This window comes from Eulemur rufifrons, chromosome 7 (assembly GCF_041146395.1).
Source record: "Eulemur rufifrons isolate Redbay chromosome 7, OSU_ERuf_1, whole genome shotgun sequence".
Classification (NCBI taxonomy): Eukaryota; Metazoa; Chordata; class Mammalia; order Primates; family Lemuridae; genus Eulemur; species Eulemur rufifrons.
In genome coordinates this window covers 221,140,436-221,156,170 of record NC_090989.1, presented here as the reverse complement: position 1 = coordinate 221,156,170, position 15,735 = coordinate 221,140,436, and the positions used below count along the sequence as shown (strand labels likewise).

At 38.6% G+C, this 15,735-nt stretch overlaps 2 protein-coding genes and 1 non-coding gene across 3 annotated transcripts in view; 1 reads left to right on the top strand and 2 right to left on the bottom strand.

Moving 5' to 3' along the window:
- Positions 1 to 9,849, bottom strand: part of ABHD17B (abhydrolase domain containing 17B, depalmitoylase) — a 41,401-nt gene extending 31,552 nt beyond the window's left edge. The window contains exon 1 of the mRNA XM_069474123.1: positions 9,287 to 9,849. The gene's annotated coding sequence lies outside the window, so the exon portion shown is untranslated. The remainder of the gene's footprint in view (positions 1 to 9,286) is intronic.
- On the bottom strand, positions 6,592 to 6,695 carry LOC138388814 (U6 spliceosomal RNA). Its single transcript, XR_011234300.1, has one exon. It is a non-coding gene; the product is annotated as a U6 spliceosomal RNA (small nuclear RNA).
- Positions 9,850 to 10,381: 532 nt separating the features above from the next.
- C7H9orf85 (chromosome 7 C9orf85 homolog) overlaps positions 10,382 to 15,735 on the top strand; it is a 49,498-nt gene continuing 44,144 nt past the window's right edge. Inside the window, exon 1 of the mRNA XM_069474121.1 lies at positions 10,382 to 10,483. Coding sequence (XP_069330222.1) covers positions 10,382 to 10,483 — 102 coding nt within the window. The remainder of the gene's footprint in view (positions 10,484 to 15,735) is intronic.

Genomic DNA, 15,735 nt, shown 5'->3' with positions numbered 1-15,735 from the left:
TTGCCGTCTCACTAAGCATCTTTCAATACTTTGAAAGCATGGCACTGTTTCTACATCAGGGTTTGCACAACACATAAGCTTTCCTCCCTTTCTACCTGACTTCTCATGATTTCAGTCTCAAATGCCATACTGTCAAAGAGATTTTCTGAACTCCAAATCTACATTAGGTTACTCTTTTTCATAGCACTCAGTTCTTTCCCTTTATAGATGAAAGTTGTGATCCTTGCCATGTATATACCTATGAACTTACTTGATTAATGTTGATTGTCTTTGCTAGACTTAAAGCTCTATGAGTTCAGCGGCCATGTGTTTTTTTTGTTTACAGCATTATATGGGCAGCACCTGATCAAGAATAATCTATTAGTTAAATGAAAGAGAAAAGAGTCAATAAGAACTTGAAGTTATACTTAAAAATCTGACAGAATATAAATTGAGATATTACTAAATATAATTTTTAAAGCTTTTTTTGTTTGTTTTGGACTGGAATGCACAATAGTAATGTAACTTATGGCTTGAATCTTCCTGGAAACTGATAATGAAATTGTATTTCTATTTATATTGTACTCTATGCATTAAAAAAAACACCTTTGATATAGTTAAAATCCATAAGGCAGGCCTCAATCTTCTCATCTGTAAACTCTGCAGAGTTGCTGTGAAGACTAAATGAGAGAACATTTAAATTCCTGGCATACTAGATGCAGAAAAGTATATTCTTTTACTTGAAACAGGCAGCTATGTATCTGATAATCTCTTTCTGGACCCCAGAAACCAATCGAATCCTGATTGCCTTTCCGCTCCTGGGAAGTTTTCTCACTCTCTCATGACTAATCCCTCCATTACCTCTAGCATCTTTAGAGATGCTGCCCCATCGGTTATCCTACCTGTAAATCTGTTTCCTGTATCCTCAGCCTCTCCTGCTCTATTGGTTCCATATTCAAGATTTCTCTTTTAAAAAAATAAAAGTATATGTATCTATATCTAGATTCTACAAACTATATCTGAAGTCCTTCAGAACCAACCTTCTTTTTACTTCCCAGTATTCCCTATCAGGCCCCAGATGAATTGTAATCTAGCATTTATCATCAATTTGTTGATCTATTTAGGATCACAGACAACTTTTTAAAATTTCTAAGTGTAACAGGTAGTTTTCAATCTTCAACTTTAACATGATCACTTTGTAGCATTTAAACATCATTGTCTGTTCCTTCCTTCTTGAAACTAACCTTCAACCTTGGTTTTTCTGATAATCTCTTCAAAGGTATTTATTTATTTTTTACAAAATGGTCTTCGTTTCCTCTTTTTATTTTACCCAAACCCAAGGCTTTCAGTACCACTTATACACTAATGTTACCTAAATCTAAAATTCTAAATCTCTAAGATTTAAACTGTAGGGCGTGAATATCTCCATCTGCATTTCCCTCCCTCCCCCACTTTTCCTCCCTTTCCTTTTACCCCTCTTAATTCCCCCTCGTTCAATCATGGCTTATTTCCTATGCCTCTCTCTCCAATCATCTCAGATACATCTTAGCTCAACCACTTCATGGAATGTATAAAATCACTCAATGATATTTACCTCATATCCCTCTAATCCACATTATACACTGCTGCCAGATGATGTCACCTTCCTGTTTAAAATCTTCCAATGGGCCTTACAAACCTTTTGAATAAGTCTAAATTTGTTGGTATATTATTAATATTACATATGATCCTCCCACCCTCTTAGCTTCCTGGTCTCTAGTTTTATTTCTGAGCACTTCTCTATTCATTTATTCTACTGACCATGCTGTTCCCCTCCCTGAGTTGTTTTTTTTTTTTTTTTTGCTTCTATGCTTTAGCACAGACTGTTCCCTCTGTTAGTAACCCCCCCCCCCAATTTTAATCACCCCTCTTCAAATAAATAAAACAACTTTTACTGGATTTTTTTTAAGCCTCTAGTTAAGCTTTACTTCCTTTGGGGGGTGGAGGGGAATCTACCCTGCACTATGCCCATGACTGATGTAGATAATCTCAGTGAAAACTTTTGTTTTGTTTTTTGTGTGCATACGCATATATGAGGTTATGAAGCAAAGTGTCTTTCTTACGGATTCTAACAAATAAAAAATGGAAAGCGATTACCCTAGAAGTTTGTATCAGAATGTCCTTTATGTATGTAAAGTCCTTACTGCCATTACCTTATTGCCCTAAATCTTTATTTGATTAATAAAAGAGACACTGAGGTCCCTCAAAAAGCTTGGAACAAAATATAGTGTTTCAGATATAAGCTTGACAACACAAGTTACTAAACAACATTATTTTATTTGCAAGTAACTGATGTGCAGTGAATAATTGTCACTTCTGGGGATGGGTATGGCAGACCTAGAGAGTAAAAAATTATTAGGACACAAAGCAGGATATCAACCAGAACAAAATATCTATGGCTATGATGGGCTCTAAAAAGAAAAAAAATAAAAGAAAAAATATCTAGGTCACAATCTGCAGATGGCATTTTGGGAAAAAGTTTATTATATGAATTACCTAATTGATTTTAATTTTCAAAACACACTTAAGAATAATCTAAATCAGACGCTAAACAAGTTTGTTACAATTGATAAATTGATAATGCATTTCATTTTTGTTTCTGCATGCACTTGTTTACTTGGGACTGGAATGGAGACTTGACAATATACCAAGTTAATGAGGTTATTTCAACCTTCCTTCTTCCTTCTGACCTACATTAAACATATACTATTTATTTCCTTAATCCTATTCTTTTAATGTGACTACCTCCTCAAAATAAATCTTAAATACTCCAAACAGCCATAATGAAAACAATTTCTTTACCTGTATGTAGTATTTTTCTTTAAATTGTAAAGTCCACTAACTTTATTGACAATTCCAATATCATTTTCTCAGATACTCTAAGAAGCTTCATGGGGGAAAACTGAAAATAAAGTCATAGCTAGAATTATTGCTTGTTTGCTAATGATCTTCCACAGGCTATGATCTAACAATGTAACACACAGGTTATGTGCGGTGTTTTTTTTTTTGTTTTTTTTTTTTGCTTTTACTTTAAAGAGAGTCAATTTTGGCAATATTACAGAAGGAAAAAAAGCAGCATAGGGAAATGTAACCAAATGTAATCAGATTTGATCCAAATTCTCTTTGATTTTGTGTCACTTTATGTAAGTTATTAGCAGCTTTAGTTCCTTCAAGTGCAAGATGACACATATCCACTGCCTTCATCACAAATGTGAATTAAAATAAACTTTTAAGGCTCACCCCCACACCGGCTGACTGAATGGACCCCCCCTCGTGGCCAAAGGAATATCCTAAAACTAAATTGCCTGCCAGGAGTAGGGAGGTCAGACATGCCTCACCACGCCCCTCTCCCTTCTTGGGGACATCCTTTGTAACCCATTAACAAGCCTAAGGGTATGCAAGACAAACCTACAGGCCCTCAATTTACACAACAAATCTATGTCCGGTGGCTTATCTCTGATAAACAGCAACTATGTTAAAACATTCTAAGCCTTCAGACAAAGTTTCCTGTCTTTAAACAATTACAAGTCAAAGTATCTTTAAACCCACCTGTAACCTGTAAGCCCCCTCGAGATGGCCCACCTTTTCGGGCCAAACCAATGTATGATTCCCACGTATTGATTTATGACTTTACCTGTAACCCTTGTCTCCCTGAAATGTATATAACCAAACTGTAACCCAGCCACAGCGAGTCTACTTACTCAAGGCCTCTTGGGCGTGGCTCCGGGTCATGGTCCTCAAATTAGGCCCAGAATAAATCTCTTTAAAATTATTTTACAGAGTTTGGCTTTTTTCCGTTGACACAAAGATGATGTGTGGTGATTAATAAGCTAATGCCTATAATACAACCTGAAGCTCTGGCATAAAGACACTATAAATACAAAACACTTTCTCAACAAATCCCCATGAGATAATGTTCAAATGAAAAAGTGTTCAGAGGTTGTCTACAAATGACTATAAGTTAATGAAATGTATTACTGCACTGACTGGTTGTTCCCATCAATATATTAGAATAGGTGATAAACAATTATCAAATAATGACACAGATAATTATAAACTGTAATAAATGCTATGGAAATAAAGTACAGAGTGCTATATGAGAACAAAGGGGGGGGGCAGGAGGTAGGCACTTTTACTTGTTTTATCTTTTAATCTTAATAATACTTTTCTCAGGTTATCATCCTTTTACACATGAGGAAATCAAGACTTCAGGTTAATTTAATTAACTTGTCAAGGTTCACACAACTTATAAGTGGGAGAGCCAGGAAGACAGGTTTACTTTAAGGACTGTATTCTGTCTACTATGCCTGGATTTTGCTAATATCTACATAACTAATACCCTCACTGACTACATATCTCTGCTCATTCTTGCCTACTCAATAAGGCCTATCTGTCACACTATTTAATAGGTCAAACTACCTCCTTTCATCCCCTTGCCCTTCTCTATTATTTTTATTCCATACATTCAAATACTATTTAAATTTAGTCTGAAATTCTACTATTATCACTTAAAAAATCCTAGCCATAATAGAAAGCGATAAAAAGACATATAAAACAAACTGGGGAAATGTGGAAGATGCAGATGATGATCAAGGATAAGTATTTAAGAGTGCCTGCTCACATTCTATGATGCTTTAAAGACGGAATATGAGACACAGATGAAACATAAGTATCGGAGTACTCTAAAGCAGTGGTTCCCAAAACTTTTAGATTTCAAAAACCAGTTAAATTAAAAAGGGAAAAAGTTGAAATGACAGAGTTGGCAGATTCTAATTTTGCTACAATGAGATTGAGAACTAAATACAATTACTATAACCATAATTTCATCAGAATATCTTAACATTAAAAAGACATAAATTATAGTATAAAGGACAGTTATTTTTATTGAGTAAATTTAGATTCACAAGTACCTTATTATATAAATAGTTCCATGTAAATTTAAGATCCAAATGTTAAATGTAATACTTTAAGAAGATGCTCTAAAAGAATCTTTATAACCCCAGTATAGAGAAGGCTTTCTTGAAAAAGCACAGATCATAAAAGAATGATAAATGTGACATTAAAATCAAAACCTTCTAGTCACTAAAAGATACCATATTTGAAGTGAAAAAGCATGCTAAAGACATTTTCAAAGTCTACCAAGTATTGTCATAAACAATACATAATTGTTTATACGTCAGTAAGAACAAGACAATCCCATAGAAAAACTAAACAGGCAATTCATAGAAAAAGAATATGAAAGCCAATAAATAAATGAAAGTATTCTCTGGGGAGATGCAAATAAAAACTACAATGAGGTACCGTTTCATATTCCTCAGAATGGCAAAAATTAAGAAGTCTAAAATATCTATCTGGAAGGTAGAAAAACAGACCCTCTCATCCATAACTGGTACACTTTGTAGAGAAAATTGGCAGTTATCTAATAAAGCTAAATAAGCTCACACCCTATGGGTTTAGCAATCTACTACCAGATTTACAATTCGGGGCAATTTTTCTCAGTAGCAGCTTTTGGGCTGTTATAATGAATGAGAGGCAGTACTAAATAGAGGCCAGGGATGCCAGGCACTCTTCCTGAATAAAGATAATGTTGCTCCATCTCCCATGACTTTTGAATATTCTGTTGGACATTCATACAGAGGAATAAGAAGAGGAAAAAAGAATCACCAAGGTCAGATACTTCTAAACAGTAAAGACTATTTGTATTGTTTTAGCACAGACGATGACTTCTAAGAATGCAACCTTAGGTAAAGAGGGACGATTGAACATTTGTACTTGTTTAAACTTTACTAAGAATAGTTTGTTATTTCAGAAAATCATTTTTCACCAACAGAGCCACTATTGGTATCTGAATGGCCAATTCAACATACCTGTGTCAGCCTGTAGCTACTGTATTGATGGTAATACTACCACATAGGTGCAAAGTGTCTACAACTATTTCTTCTAGTAGTGCTTCTTAGATTTTAATGCGTACATCAATCACCTGGGAATCTTGTTGAACTACGGCATCTGAGTTAGTGGGATAAGGCCTGAGGTCCAGCATTTCTAAAAAGCTCCCAAGTGATTCTGATGTTGCTGGCTACACACTTGGTAGCAAAACTTGAGTGTAATCTTGAGCTCAAGCACTTAAACAGTGAAATACATATTACTTTATTATAAATTCTCACATTTTAGTAACATATATAAGAAAATTCCTTATAGCACCATTTAATAGCAAATAATTAAAAACAACTAAAATGACCATTAACAGAAATGTGATCTAGTTACATAATGGAGCATATACCATACAGCAGCAAAAATAAACTACAACTACCTAAATAAACATAGATAAATCTTGGTCACGTTGAATGAGGAAAGCAAGCTACAGAAAGATATGAACATATTTAGCCTTAAAACAATCAAAACAAAATTATGTAATATTCATGGATATAAAGGTATGTAGTTAAGTATGAACACATTGACATAGGAAGAATGCATGTCAATTTTGGGTTACTCATTGGAAATGGGGAACCTAGAAAACAGGATTTAAGAGGGGTACAAGTTAAAGGAAACTTCCTTATGATTTTTTTTTTTTTTTAAAACTTAATTCTAAAAAAAAACGTGTCATCCTTGCGCAGGGGCCATGCTAATCTTCTCTGTATCGTTACAATTTTTAGTATATGTGCTGCCGAAGCGAGCACATGATTTGTTGTTTTATTCCTTCAACTGGGTGATGGGTACCTGGATACTCATTATATACTGTATGTCGCCAATATTTATATTGCTGTATTATTTCTCATTTCACCTGGATCAAAAAAACTGTTGGGCATAGACAGGCGTTTGAAAAACACTACTTCAAAGCAAAGGATTCAGGACTAGAAATCAGAAGATCCAGGTTCAAGCCTCACTTCTGCTTCTTATTGTTTGTTTAGCTTTAGGCAATTCAAATAATTAACTCCTCTGAGTTTTATTTATGTCATGTGTAAAAATGCCATAAAATCACTTATCCTCTCCAATTCACAAGGCTGGATTTGGCAGGCAAATAGGGTAATGTATGTGAGAAATTTTTAACAGGGTAGGAAAGGTAAGCGTGATTTTGAGAATTAAGAGCAAAACCTTGAATAGATTCAAAGATCTACCAGTAAATAAACCAAACAATTCCATAAACTATTTTCTTGTCATCACTGATTCTAAAGATACAACATCAAACTTAACATAGAAGAAATTGTATCAATTCCTAAATGATGGCATATGAACAGGTATTCTCCCTAACTATGTTCTTTATGCTAATTCTTAACCAAAGAATTGAAATTCATAATACAAGAACAAAATAAGAGCAGTGCATTAAAGAGTGTTCTTACTTAAATAAATCAATGTCACACAACCAGAGTAACTGTTGCTTATATGGTTCTCTCTGCCCTTTCTATAAAGTGAGCAGGTGGTACATTTTATTAGTCCTATGTTACAGAGGGAGAAACTGACTCAGATGTGGGATAGCATGCCTGAAGTTGCAGACCAATTCAGTGACAGAACTTGGAACAGACACTAATTGCCTAGGTTTTGTGTGTTCATTAAGCTACGAAAAACATTATTTTACCATGATGCTTTATGGTGATTTCGTTTGTCCCTGGAAATAAGAAAATTCTTTGTTAGTTAGTTGTCATTTAATAAACATTTCAAAATGGGCAAAGATACTCAAGGAAACAAGCCACTCATCAACTAGAGTACTGCACACCAAGGGACAAAATTAAAACTGCCTAGCCTGCTAAAAATTTAATCCTATCCTTGCCAATTAACCTTATTACTACTAGAGTAGGAGAAAAGAGAGGTCAAAATATGGATGAGGGTGCTATTTATTTCCTCTTGAATTTCATATAATATGGCAATTATTGCACAGAAATTTTTTATTTTTATCTCTTTATGTTACAGGGTAGGGGATCTAGCTTTTATAAGTTAAAAAAATGATCACTTCTGGTGTTCTTTAAGTAATGCCATTACCCCTACTCCGCAAGTAAAAACTTACCAACATGCAAGGACTTGGGCAGCACCAAATTAGAACACTGGCCATCATAGTTTTCAAAATATTGGGTATGATTAGATATATTACTCAAGTGAGTTCATGCTATAAACATATGAGGAGAAACTATTTAGGGAGAAAAGTTTCTTTTATTGTAAATTCCCCTGTTAATGTAATCAGATGAATGTTATCACAACGTGACTTTCTACTCAGACTCCCTGGGTAGTTCTAAATGTTAACACAAGATCTCCAAAATTCTTTTTATTTATTGGTGGCTTAAAAACAAATCGATAAATCATCTCATGGCGCAAACATTATATATTACAAAATGTATTAAATAGGAACACCTTTTATGAACATCCAAAATTTAAAGGTCACCCTCTCTCTATCCCGTTATTCATTTTTTTTGCTTACCAAATCCACCTCGCACTGACTTAAAAGCATCATCTAAAAAAAAAGAAAAATACTGTTCTGGCCGGGGCAGAATTCTCACCATGGATCAAAGTTCTGAACATTTAAAAAAAAAAAAAAAGCCAAGGTTAAACAAAGTCTTTCTCCTTTACGAAAGCCTCCACACAGTACAATCTAATTTGACGTAACTTTCTTGTTTCGGGGTTACATACAATTCCAAAGAGAACCTCTAATTTTCCAATTCAAAAAAGACTCCTGATGAGGCTACCTACCTTAGAGTTGAAAACAGATAGGATTAAAGTTCAACCATTTAAGAAAAAGAAGCCTAAGACAGCCCGACCGGAATGCACAAATCACCGGGCTCGGTAAAGATTCAATCTAAAATCGAGGCGGGCACAGATAAGGACATTCAGGAGAAAGCTTTTAGGCATCCGTGAATCTCACAGTAAGCCACAGGGGAATGTGAACCTGACCACCCACCTTTCCGTCCACCGGGAGAAAAGCCAAAGGAAGTGAAAGGGGACCCTTCCCAACGAGGAGGACCAAATACCTTTCCAGTGTGTCCGTCGGTCGGACTCTCCCCGCCCCCAGACTCCCGCAGCCTCACGAACCGCAGGGACCCTACTGCCCCTTCACCGAACCACCAGAGAATCCTCTCAAAAATACAGACCCGATCGCAAGCGGCTCCTGTGCCTCTTCTTTGCGCGGACAGGGATCCCGGTCACCAACAACAAAGACGCCTCCCGCTCCCCTCCCCCCGCCCGGCCGGGGCTCTTCCCTCCCGCGCTGCGGCTCGGGGCCTAGCGCCCCCTTCCCCAGCCCGGCCGCGGCCGCAGCGCCCCCGGCCCGCGAGGCCCCACGCACCTGCACCTGAGTGGCCCAGCCCGAGGCGCCCAGCAGAAAGGGTCTGAAGAAAGCCTCTGCCGGCGCGCTGTCCTCCACAAGACGCGACTCGCGCTCCCACCGCCGGATTCTCCTCGCCTGCTGACCGGCCCAGCCGGGGAAGGGGGACGAGCGCTGCAGTCCCCAGCGCGCGGACGAAAAAGGACGGCGGCGCCCGAGTGGGCCCGGCTCGCACTCTCGAGTCTCGCCTCGCGCCGGCCCTGCTCCTCCACACGAGCTCGCGTTCTGCTGACTAACGGCCCCGGCACAAGGCGCTGGAGCGGCTGCCGCCGCCGTCGGCTGCTCTCGGGCCTCACGTCCCGCGCGGCCGTGGTCGCAGCAGCCACCGCCGCCACCTCCCTTTCTGGCACTGCAGACACCACCCAGACCCAGCCAAGTCTTTCTTCTCTTTAATCCTCCTTTCTTTGCTCCTCCTCAGCCGGCCAGACGCGGGATTTACTCCCGTAGCGGGAGGGAGACCGGAGGGAAACCGAGGGGGCGAGCAGAGTTCCCACTATGCCAGGAGTTGGTCACTGACTGGAGGAAGGTGCCAACGCTGACCCGGGCTCCAGCCTGCGAGCGGGCGGGGGGAGGGACCGAGTCCAGACTCGCCCGATTTCCACCAACCACAAGCCGCCCAGCAGAGTCCCTAGAGCTCCGGGCTCCGGGAGAGGCTGAGCTGATTAGGCAGGAGGCGGGGATTGCGGGAAAGAAGAGCCAATAGGAGCAAAGACTCCCCGCCCCTCCGCCTTGATGGACTGTCGTGTTCGGACCAATGGAGGAATTCTCATTTCGAAGAAAGCGGGGCTTGTTTGCCAGATTTGAGAAGGAGGCTGCGCGGAGGGGGAGGGGTCGAGGCCGGGCCGCGTGGAGTAGCCTGGACGAAGTGCAGGGAAGGCAGGAGGGTGTCCTTTGACTTCCCAGAGGAATCACGTGGGCTGGCCGGGGGCGGGGACGGACAGGCTGGATAAGTTCCTTCCGGGTCATTGACAGAAGCGGCAACGTTTCGGGGTAATTTGTTGCTTTTCATAGCGTATTTTTGCCTGGACCCGGAGCGGGGTGGCTGTGGTTTTGGCTATGAGTTCCCAGAAAGGCAACGTGGCTCGTTCCAGGCCTCAGAAGCACCAGAATACGTTTAGCTTCAAAAATGACAAGTTTGATAAGAGTGTTCAGACCAAGGTAGGAACTTGCCTGTTGCACTGTCTCTGACTTCAGGAAGGAATGATTCTTTGGAGGGGGGGATAGAGGAAATGAGAGGAGCTGGCGAGGGCGAGTGTGGACCGCAGCCCAGAGTTAGTCTTGGCTGCAGTGCAACTCTCTAAAATGTTATTCCCACGCCCTTTCTTTGACCTGAATATGTTGTCTCCTCGTAAATGTATTTGATAGTCAACACACTTATTGCTCAAGGAATGAACGGAACCCTCATCAAACCTAAGGTGCAAATGGGGAAACTGAGTCGTTGAACTCTCCCATCTGGATCATGTATTAGCAATAGGAAAACGAGGATTATGACACAAGTGTCTCTTTCAAATTTTACACCAAGTTTATGCGGCCACTAGGTTTGTAGGGAAACTGTGAATGATAAAGCGTTCTTAGCCTCAGTGTCCTCGCCAACATAATGGGAATTTGTTTCTTTTGTAAGATTGTTTTGGACATCAAATTATTTGATTAATATAAAAATGGGTTTTTTTGTTTCAAAATATTAAGGGAGTAGAAATGTTTTAGGTTTCACTTTTGTAATGCTTGAGTCCCCGCTATAGGTGTGCCCATCATCCAAATAGTGTTCATTGTAGCCATTAGGTAGATTTTGTCCCTCTCTTCTTCCCCTCCCCCCCACTGATTTCCACTGAGTTTTACTCCCTCTGTGCACATGTGTGCTCATCGGTTAGTTCCAACTTAATAGTGTGTACATGTGGTTGTTTTTCTATTCTTAAAATGTTTATTTTGCTATAAGTCATTTGCTTCTTCAGCAGGATTTCTGTAAACTGGGGGGAAATTCAGAATTGTATGGATAGCCAGAGGACCTGGGTTGTATACAACTGCTAATTTTGCTGTGGATATCTCTCCCTGCCCCAACAGCTGTATGGAGAGGAGATAATTGAGGACAAGGGCATATTTGGGGGCTAGCATCACAGAGGATAAACTGAAGATCAGATTTACTAGGGGGTGTGGCTTGAGTTATTTAATATTTAATTTCTTTGAGCCTTAGGTCTGGGTCATAATAGGTGTTCAACAAGTGATTAATTTCCCAACATTGATGAAGAAAGCAAAATAGTCTGTTTAAGATAACCTGTGGTCTGCTTTCTTTTCCTTTCCTCTTTCTTTATTCACTTACTCTACAAATATTTAATAAGCACCTTCTATGCGCAAGACCTTATGCTCATAGGTATCCTGTGTTGAGAAGAGTTGACTCTGCCATCATGAAGCTTATGGTTTTCTGGATCATATGGACAATAAATAAGCAGAAAGCTATAATTACAAATTGGGATAAATGTTGGTAAAGGGCAAGACATAAGATTTTGACGAACATTTAATTCTGATTGTTTTCATAAAGCAGTTTTAATAAGTATTTAATTACAGTATAGCTATTGCTAGACTTCTTATACTTGCATATTTCATTGTACATTTTCTAGACCCCATCTTTATGCCTATTCTTTATACTGGAAAGCTGTTTTATTCTGTGGCATCTAACAAAGCAGTGATAAGAAATGCCTGGTTCTCTGTAACTCCCCTTAAAGGATGGTAGTAACTGTTGACTACTTGTACTTCATTATGTGGTAGGGGTTTTGCGTGGTAGTTTCCCTTTTTCCCCTGCCAAGCAGTTTGTTAGGACTTCATTGCAATTTGAAGTTGGATAATGACAGTTTTGGGGGGAAGTTTATTTAGGTAAAGCACCCATTCTCAAAAGGACGCAGATGATAGCTATCTTCATGTACTTTAATATATTCTAGAAGAGGAGAGAAGCTTGTCTTGTGGCTTTCCAAATGGCCAAACTTGGACCAAGAGGGTCAAAGTAACAAAGATGAGTTTCAGCTCAATATGAAGGAATTGTCTAACAGTGAAGGAGGGTGCCCTAGGATTTTGTTAACCTCCCCTTCACTGGGGTTACTTAAAAGAGGCTGCTATTGGTCAGCAATGCCCTCAAATGACTTTTGGGTTTTGGGAGGGATGGACATGGGAATAGGTTTGAATCTTTTCTAGTTATTTGGTAGTAAAATATTGATTCTGTCAAGGCAGCCTTGTTTCCCTTACTGGAAAAGCAGTGATGTGTAATGAAAAGAACATTGGACTAAAAGAATCATATTTTAGCCCTGGTTCTCTTGTTTTTCCTTTGTGATATCAAGCAACTTACCTATAGCTTTTAACCTACCATACTGGGTTAATGCTATCTTTTGTCTTACTTTCCTCTCAGGATCACTGTAGGGATCATTACAAAAATAGGGATAAAAAATAGGGATACAAATGTGAACTAAGAATGAAGGATGTGATAATATATGTGGACCTGCAGTTGATCAAAGCCTAAAAAAATTAATTGGGAAAGAAATTTGTACTTGTTGAAGAATATTAAAACAATAGAAAAGTGTATAAAGTACGGCATAAAAGTGAAAGTGTCTGTTCCCAGTCCTAATCCTGTTCAAATGTGGTCATTGTTAACAGTTTGATGAATATGTTTCTAGATATCTATTTCTAGATACAGTGCATATGTAATAAAATAAATTTTTTTCCTTCTCATTCAGTAAAATGGGTGTGTCAAAACATAGAGATTAAGCTCATTCTTTTTAATGGCTGTATAATAATATTACATAAATGTAGAGTAACTTATTTAAATTATTTTCCTCTTAGTAAACATTTGAATTGTTTTCAGTTTTTCACTACGCCAAAAAGGCTGCTGTGAAATTCTTGTATTCGTGTATTTAGTCCACAACTATTATCGGTACCAAACATTGTTAGATACTCAAGGTTAGGGCTGAGCAAAATATACATTCACAGCCTTAATTGAAGCTTACAGTTTGGTGGGAGAAGTGACAGGCATTAATCAAATAATATTTGAAATATGTCAATAGCAGTGGCAATAAGAAATATGAAAACAAAAGTCTAGGAAGCCCTGAGAGTATTTGGCAGGAAGTCTTGATTAATTTGGAGCGTTAAGGAAGGCTATCCTGAAATCTGAAGGATGGGTAGCATTTAACTAAATGAAATGGGAAAAAGCATATATCATCCTCCTGAGGATGCTGCTTTTTTTGTGTGTATAGTCAGCTTTTTTTTTTCTGGCCTTTCTCAAAGTGTATTTCTTAGAGCCCCAGGGTCACATGATCTTTTTCATAGGGCAGGAGTAAATTTCATGATCAAATCACTTTGGAAATACTGTGTATCAGATCTCACTTTTAGGAGGAATCATAGTGTACGCTGGCATAAAGCAGTGTTTTGCAGTTTAAAAAATTTTTTAACCAAAACTTGCTTGGCTGTGGAAGTTTTTGGTTTACATAATGCCTATTGAACTAATTTATCGTGAAACACACTCATTTTTGGAAACTGTCTTCATCTTGATATGGAGATGGAAAAAGGAAGTCTGTGGCTATACTCTCTAAATAGTTTTAGAGATAATAGTTTTATTAATACAGGTTGAATATTCCTTATCCAAAATGATTGGGATCAGAAATGTTTCAGATTTTTTTAGATTTTGGAATATTTACATTATACCAGTTCAGCATCCCTCATCTGAAATCTGAAATGTTCCCATGAGCATTTCCTTTGAGCATCATATTGGTGTTCAAAAAGTTTTGGATTTTGGATTAGGGATACTCAACCTGTTATAGCTAGTAGTTGGGTACTTACATGTGTTAGGCACTAATGTGTGCTTGATATAGGTGATTTCATTTGATCTTCAAAATAACCCTAAGATAAATGCTATAATTATTCCATTTTACATGTTGGGAAATTAGGGCTTTAGAGGTGAATGATGTGCCCAAGGTTACATAACTGGCACGTGGCTGTTCATTGATTGGGTGAGGTCTATGTGAGGAGACTTTAAAGGACGAGTAAATCAAAATCACACATACACAATATGTGTGATTTTTTTAAAATACTGTATTTTTGTGTGTAATAGAAGCAATCTGACACCAAATTAGAGTCAGAACAGAGATGAATGAGCTTTATTGCCACTGCTCCTAAACATTGCCTGTTTGAAATGTTCTAGCCAGAGTCTCTCATCATGAGGTATGGTCCCTGGAGTGTCATATGCCACAAATATGGGCCAGTTGAGATGGATCTCACGTCATCAGCCAGGTCTCTGTAGCAGAGGCTCTTTTTGCTCACTTAATGTGAAAGCAGATACTACTTCAGTCTGGTCTCTCAGCTCTTGATTTAGGCAGAAAGCTGTCTTAAGTTTAAAGTTAAGTGGATAAATGATTGCATTTATCCAGCAGAACTGGATTCTGTGTTTACAGGCACTTTTATTCACAGTAGCCAAAAATGGAGAAAACGCTAGAATATCAATCAAAAGGGAAATGTATAAGCAGATTGTGACTAATGCATGCAATGGAATGCTACTCCGCAATTTAAAAAAAAATGATTCAATAAAAAAAATCATTGATAACATACAAAAATGTGGGTGAATCTCAAAAACATTATGTGGTGGGAAAGAAGTCAGATACTAAAGAACATATTGTGTGATTTCATCGTAAAAATCAGCACTGTCTGCCGGGCGCGGTGGCTCAAGCCTGTAATCCTAGCATTCTGGGAGGCCGAGGCAGGTGGATCGCTCAAGGTCAGGAGTTCGAGAACAGCCTGAGCAAGAGCGAGACCCCCGTCTCTACTAAAAATAGAAAGAAATTATCTGGCCAACAAAAAATATATGTAGAAAAAAAAATTAGCCGGGCGTGGTGGCGCATGCCTGTAGTCCCAGCTACTCGGGAGGCTGAGGCAGTAGGATCGCTTAAGCCCAGGAGTTTGAGGTTGCTGTGAGCTAGGCTGACACCACGGCACTCACTCTAGCCCGGGCAACAGAGCAAGACTCTGTCTCAAAAAAAAAAAAAAAAAAAATCAGCACTGTAGTTGCCTTGGCTGGTGAGGGATTGGCTAGAAGGGGCATGAGGAAATTTTCTGGGGTGATGGAAGTGGTGAAGATCACGAGAGTACAGACATTTATCCAAACTTTTTGAATTGTACATTTAAGGCCTGTCCATGACATTAATGTAAATTTTACCTCAATTAAAAATAAATATTACAGCAGAAGGACTGATTAACCGCTCAGTGTTGTGAAGTTCCGTTTTTGTTTGTTTGCTTTTTGTTTTGGGAAAGTTACTGGAACACTACCTATATCGGTCCTTTTTTAGAAGAAAACTATTTTATGCCCCAGAAATAAAACAAAAACAGGTTGACATTCTAACAGATATTGAATATGTTAGTTAACCAGAAGTCAAAATAATTCT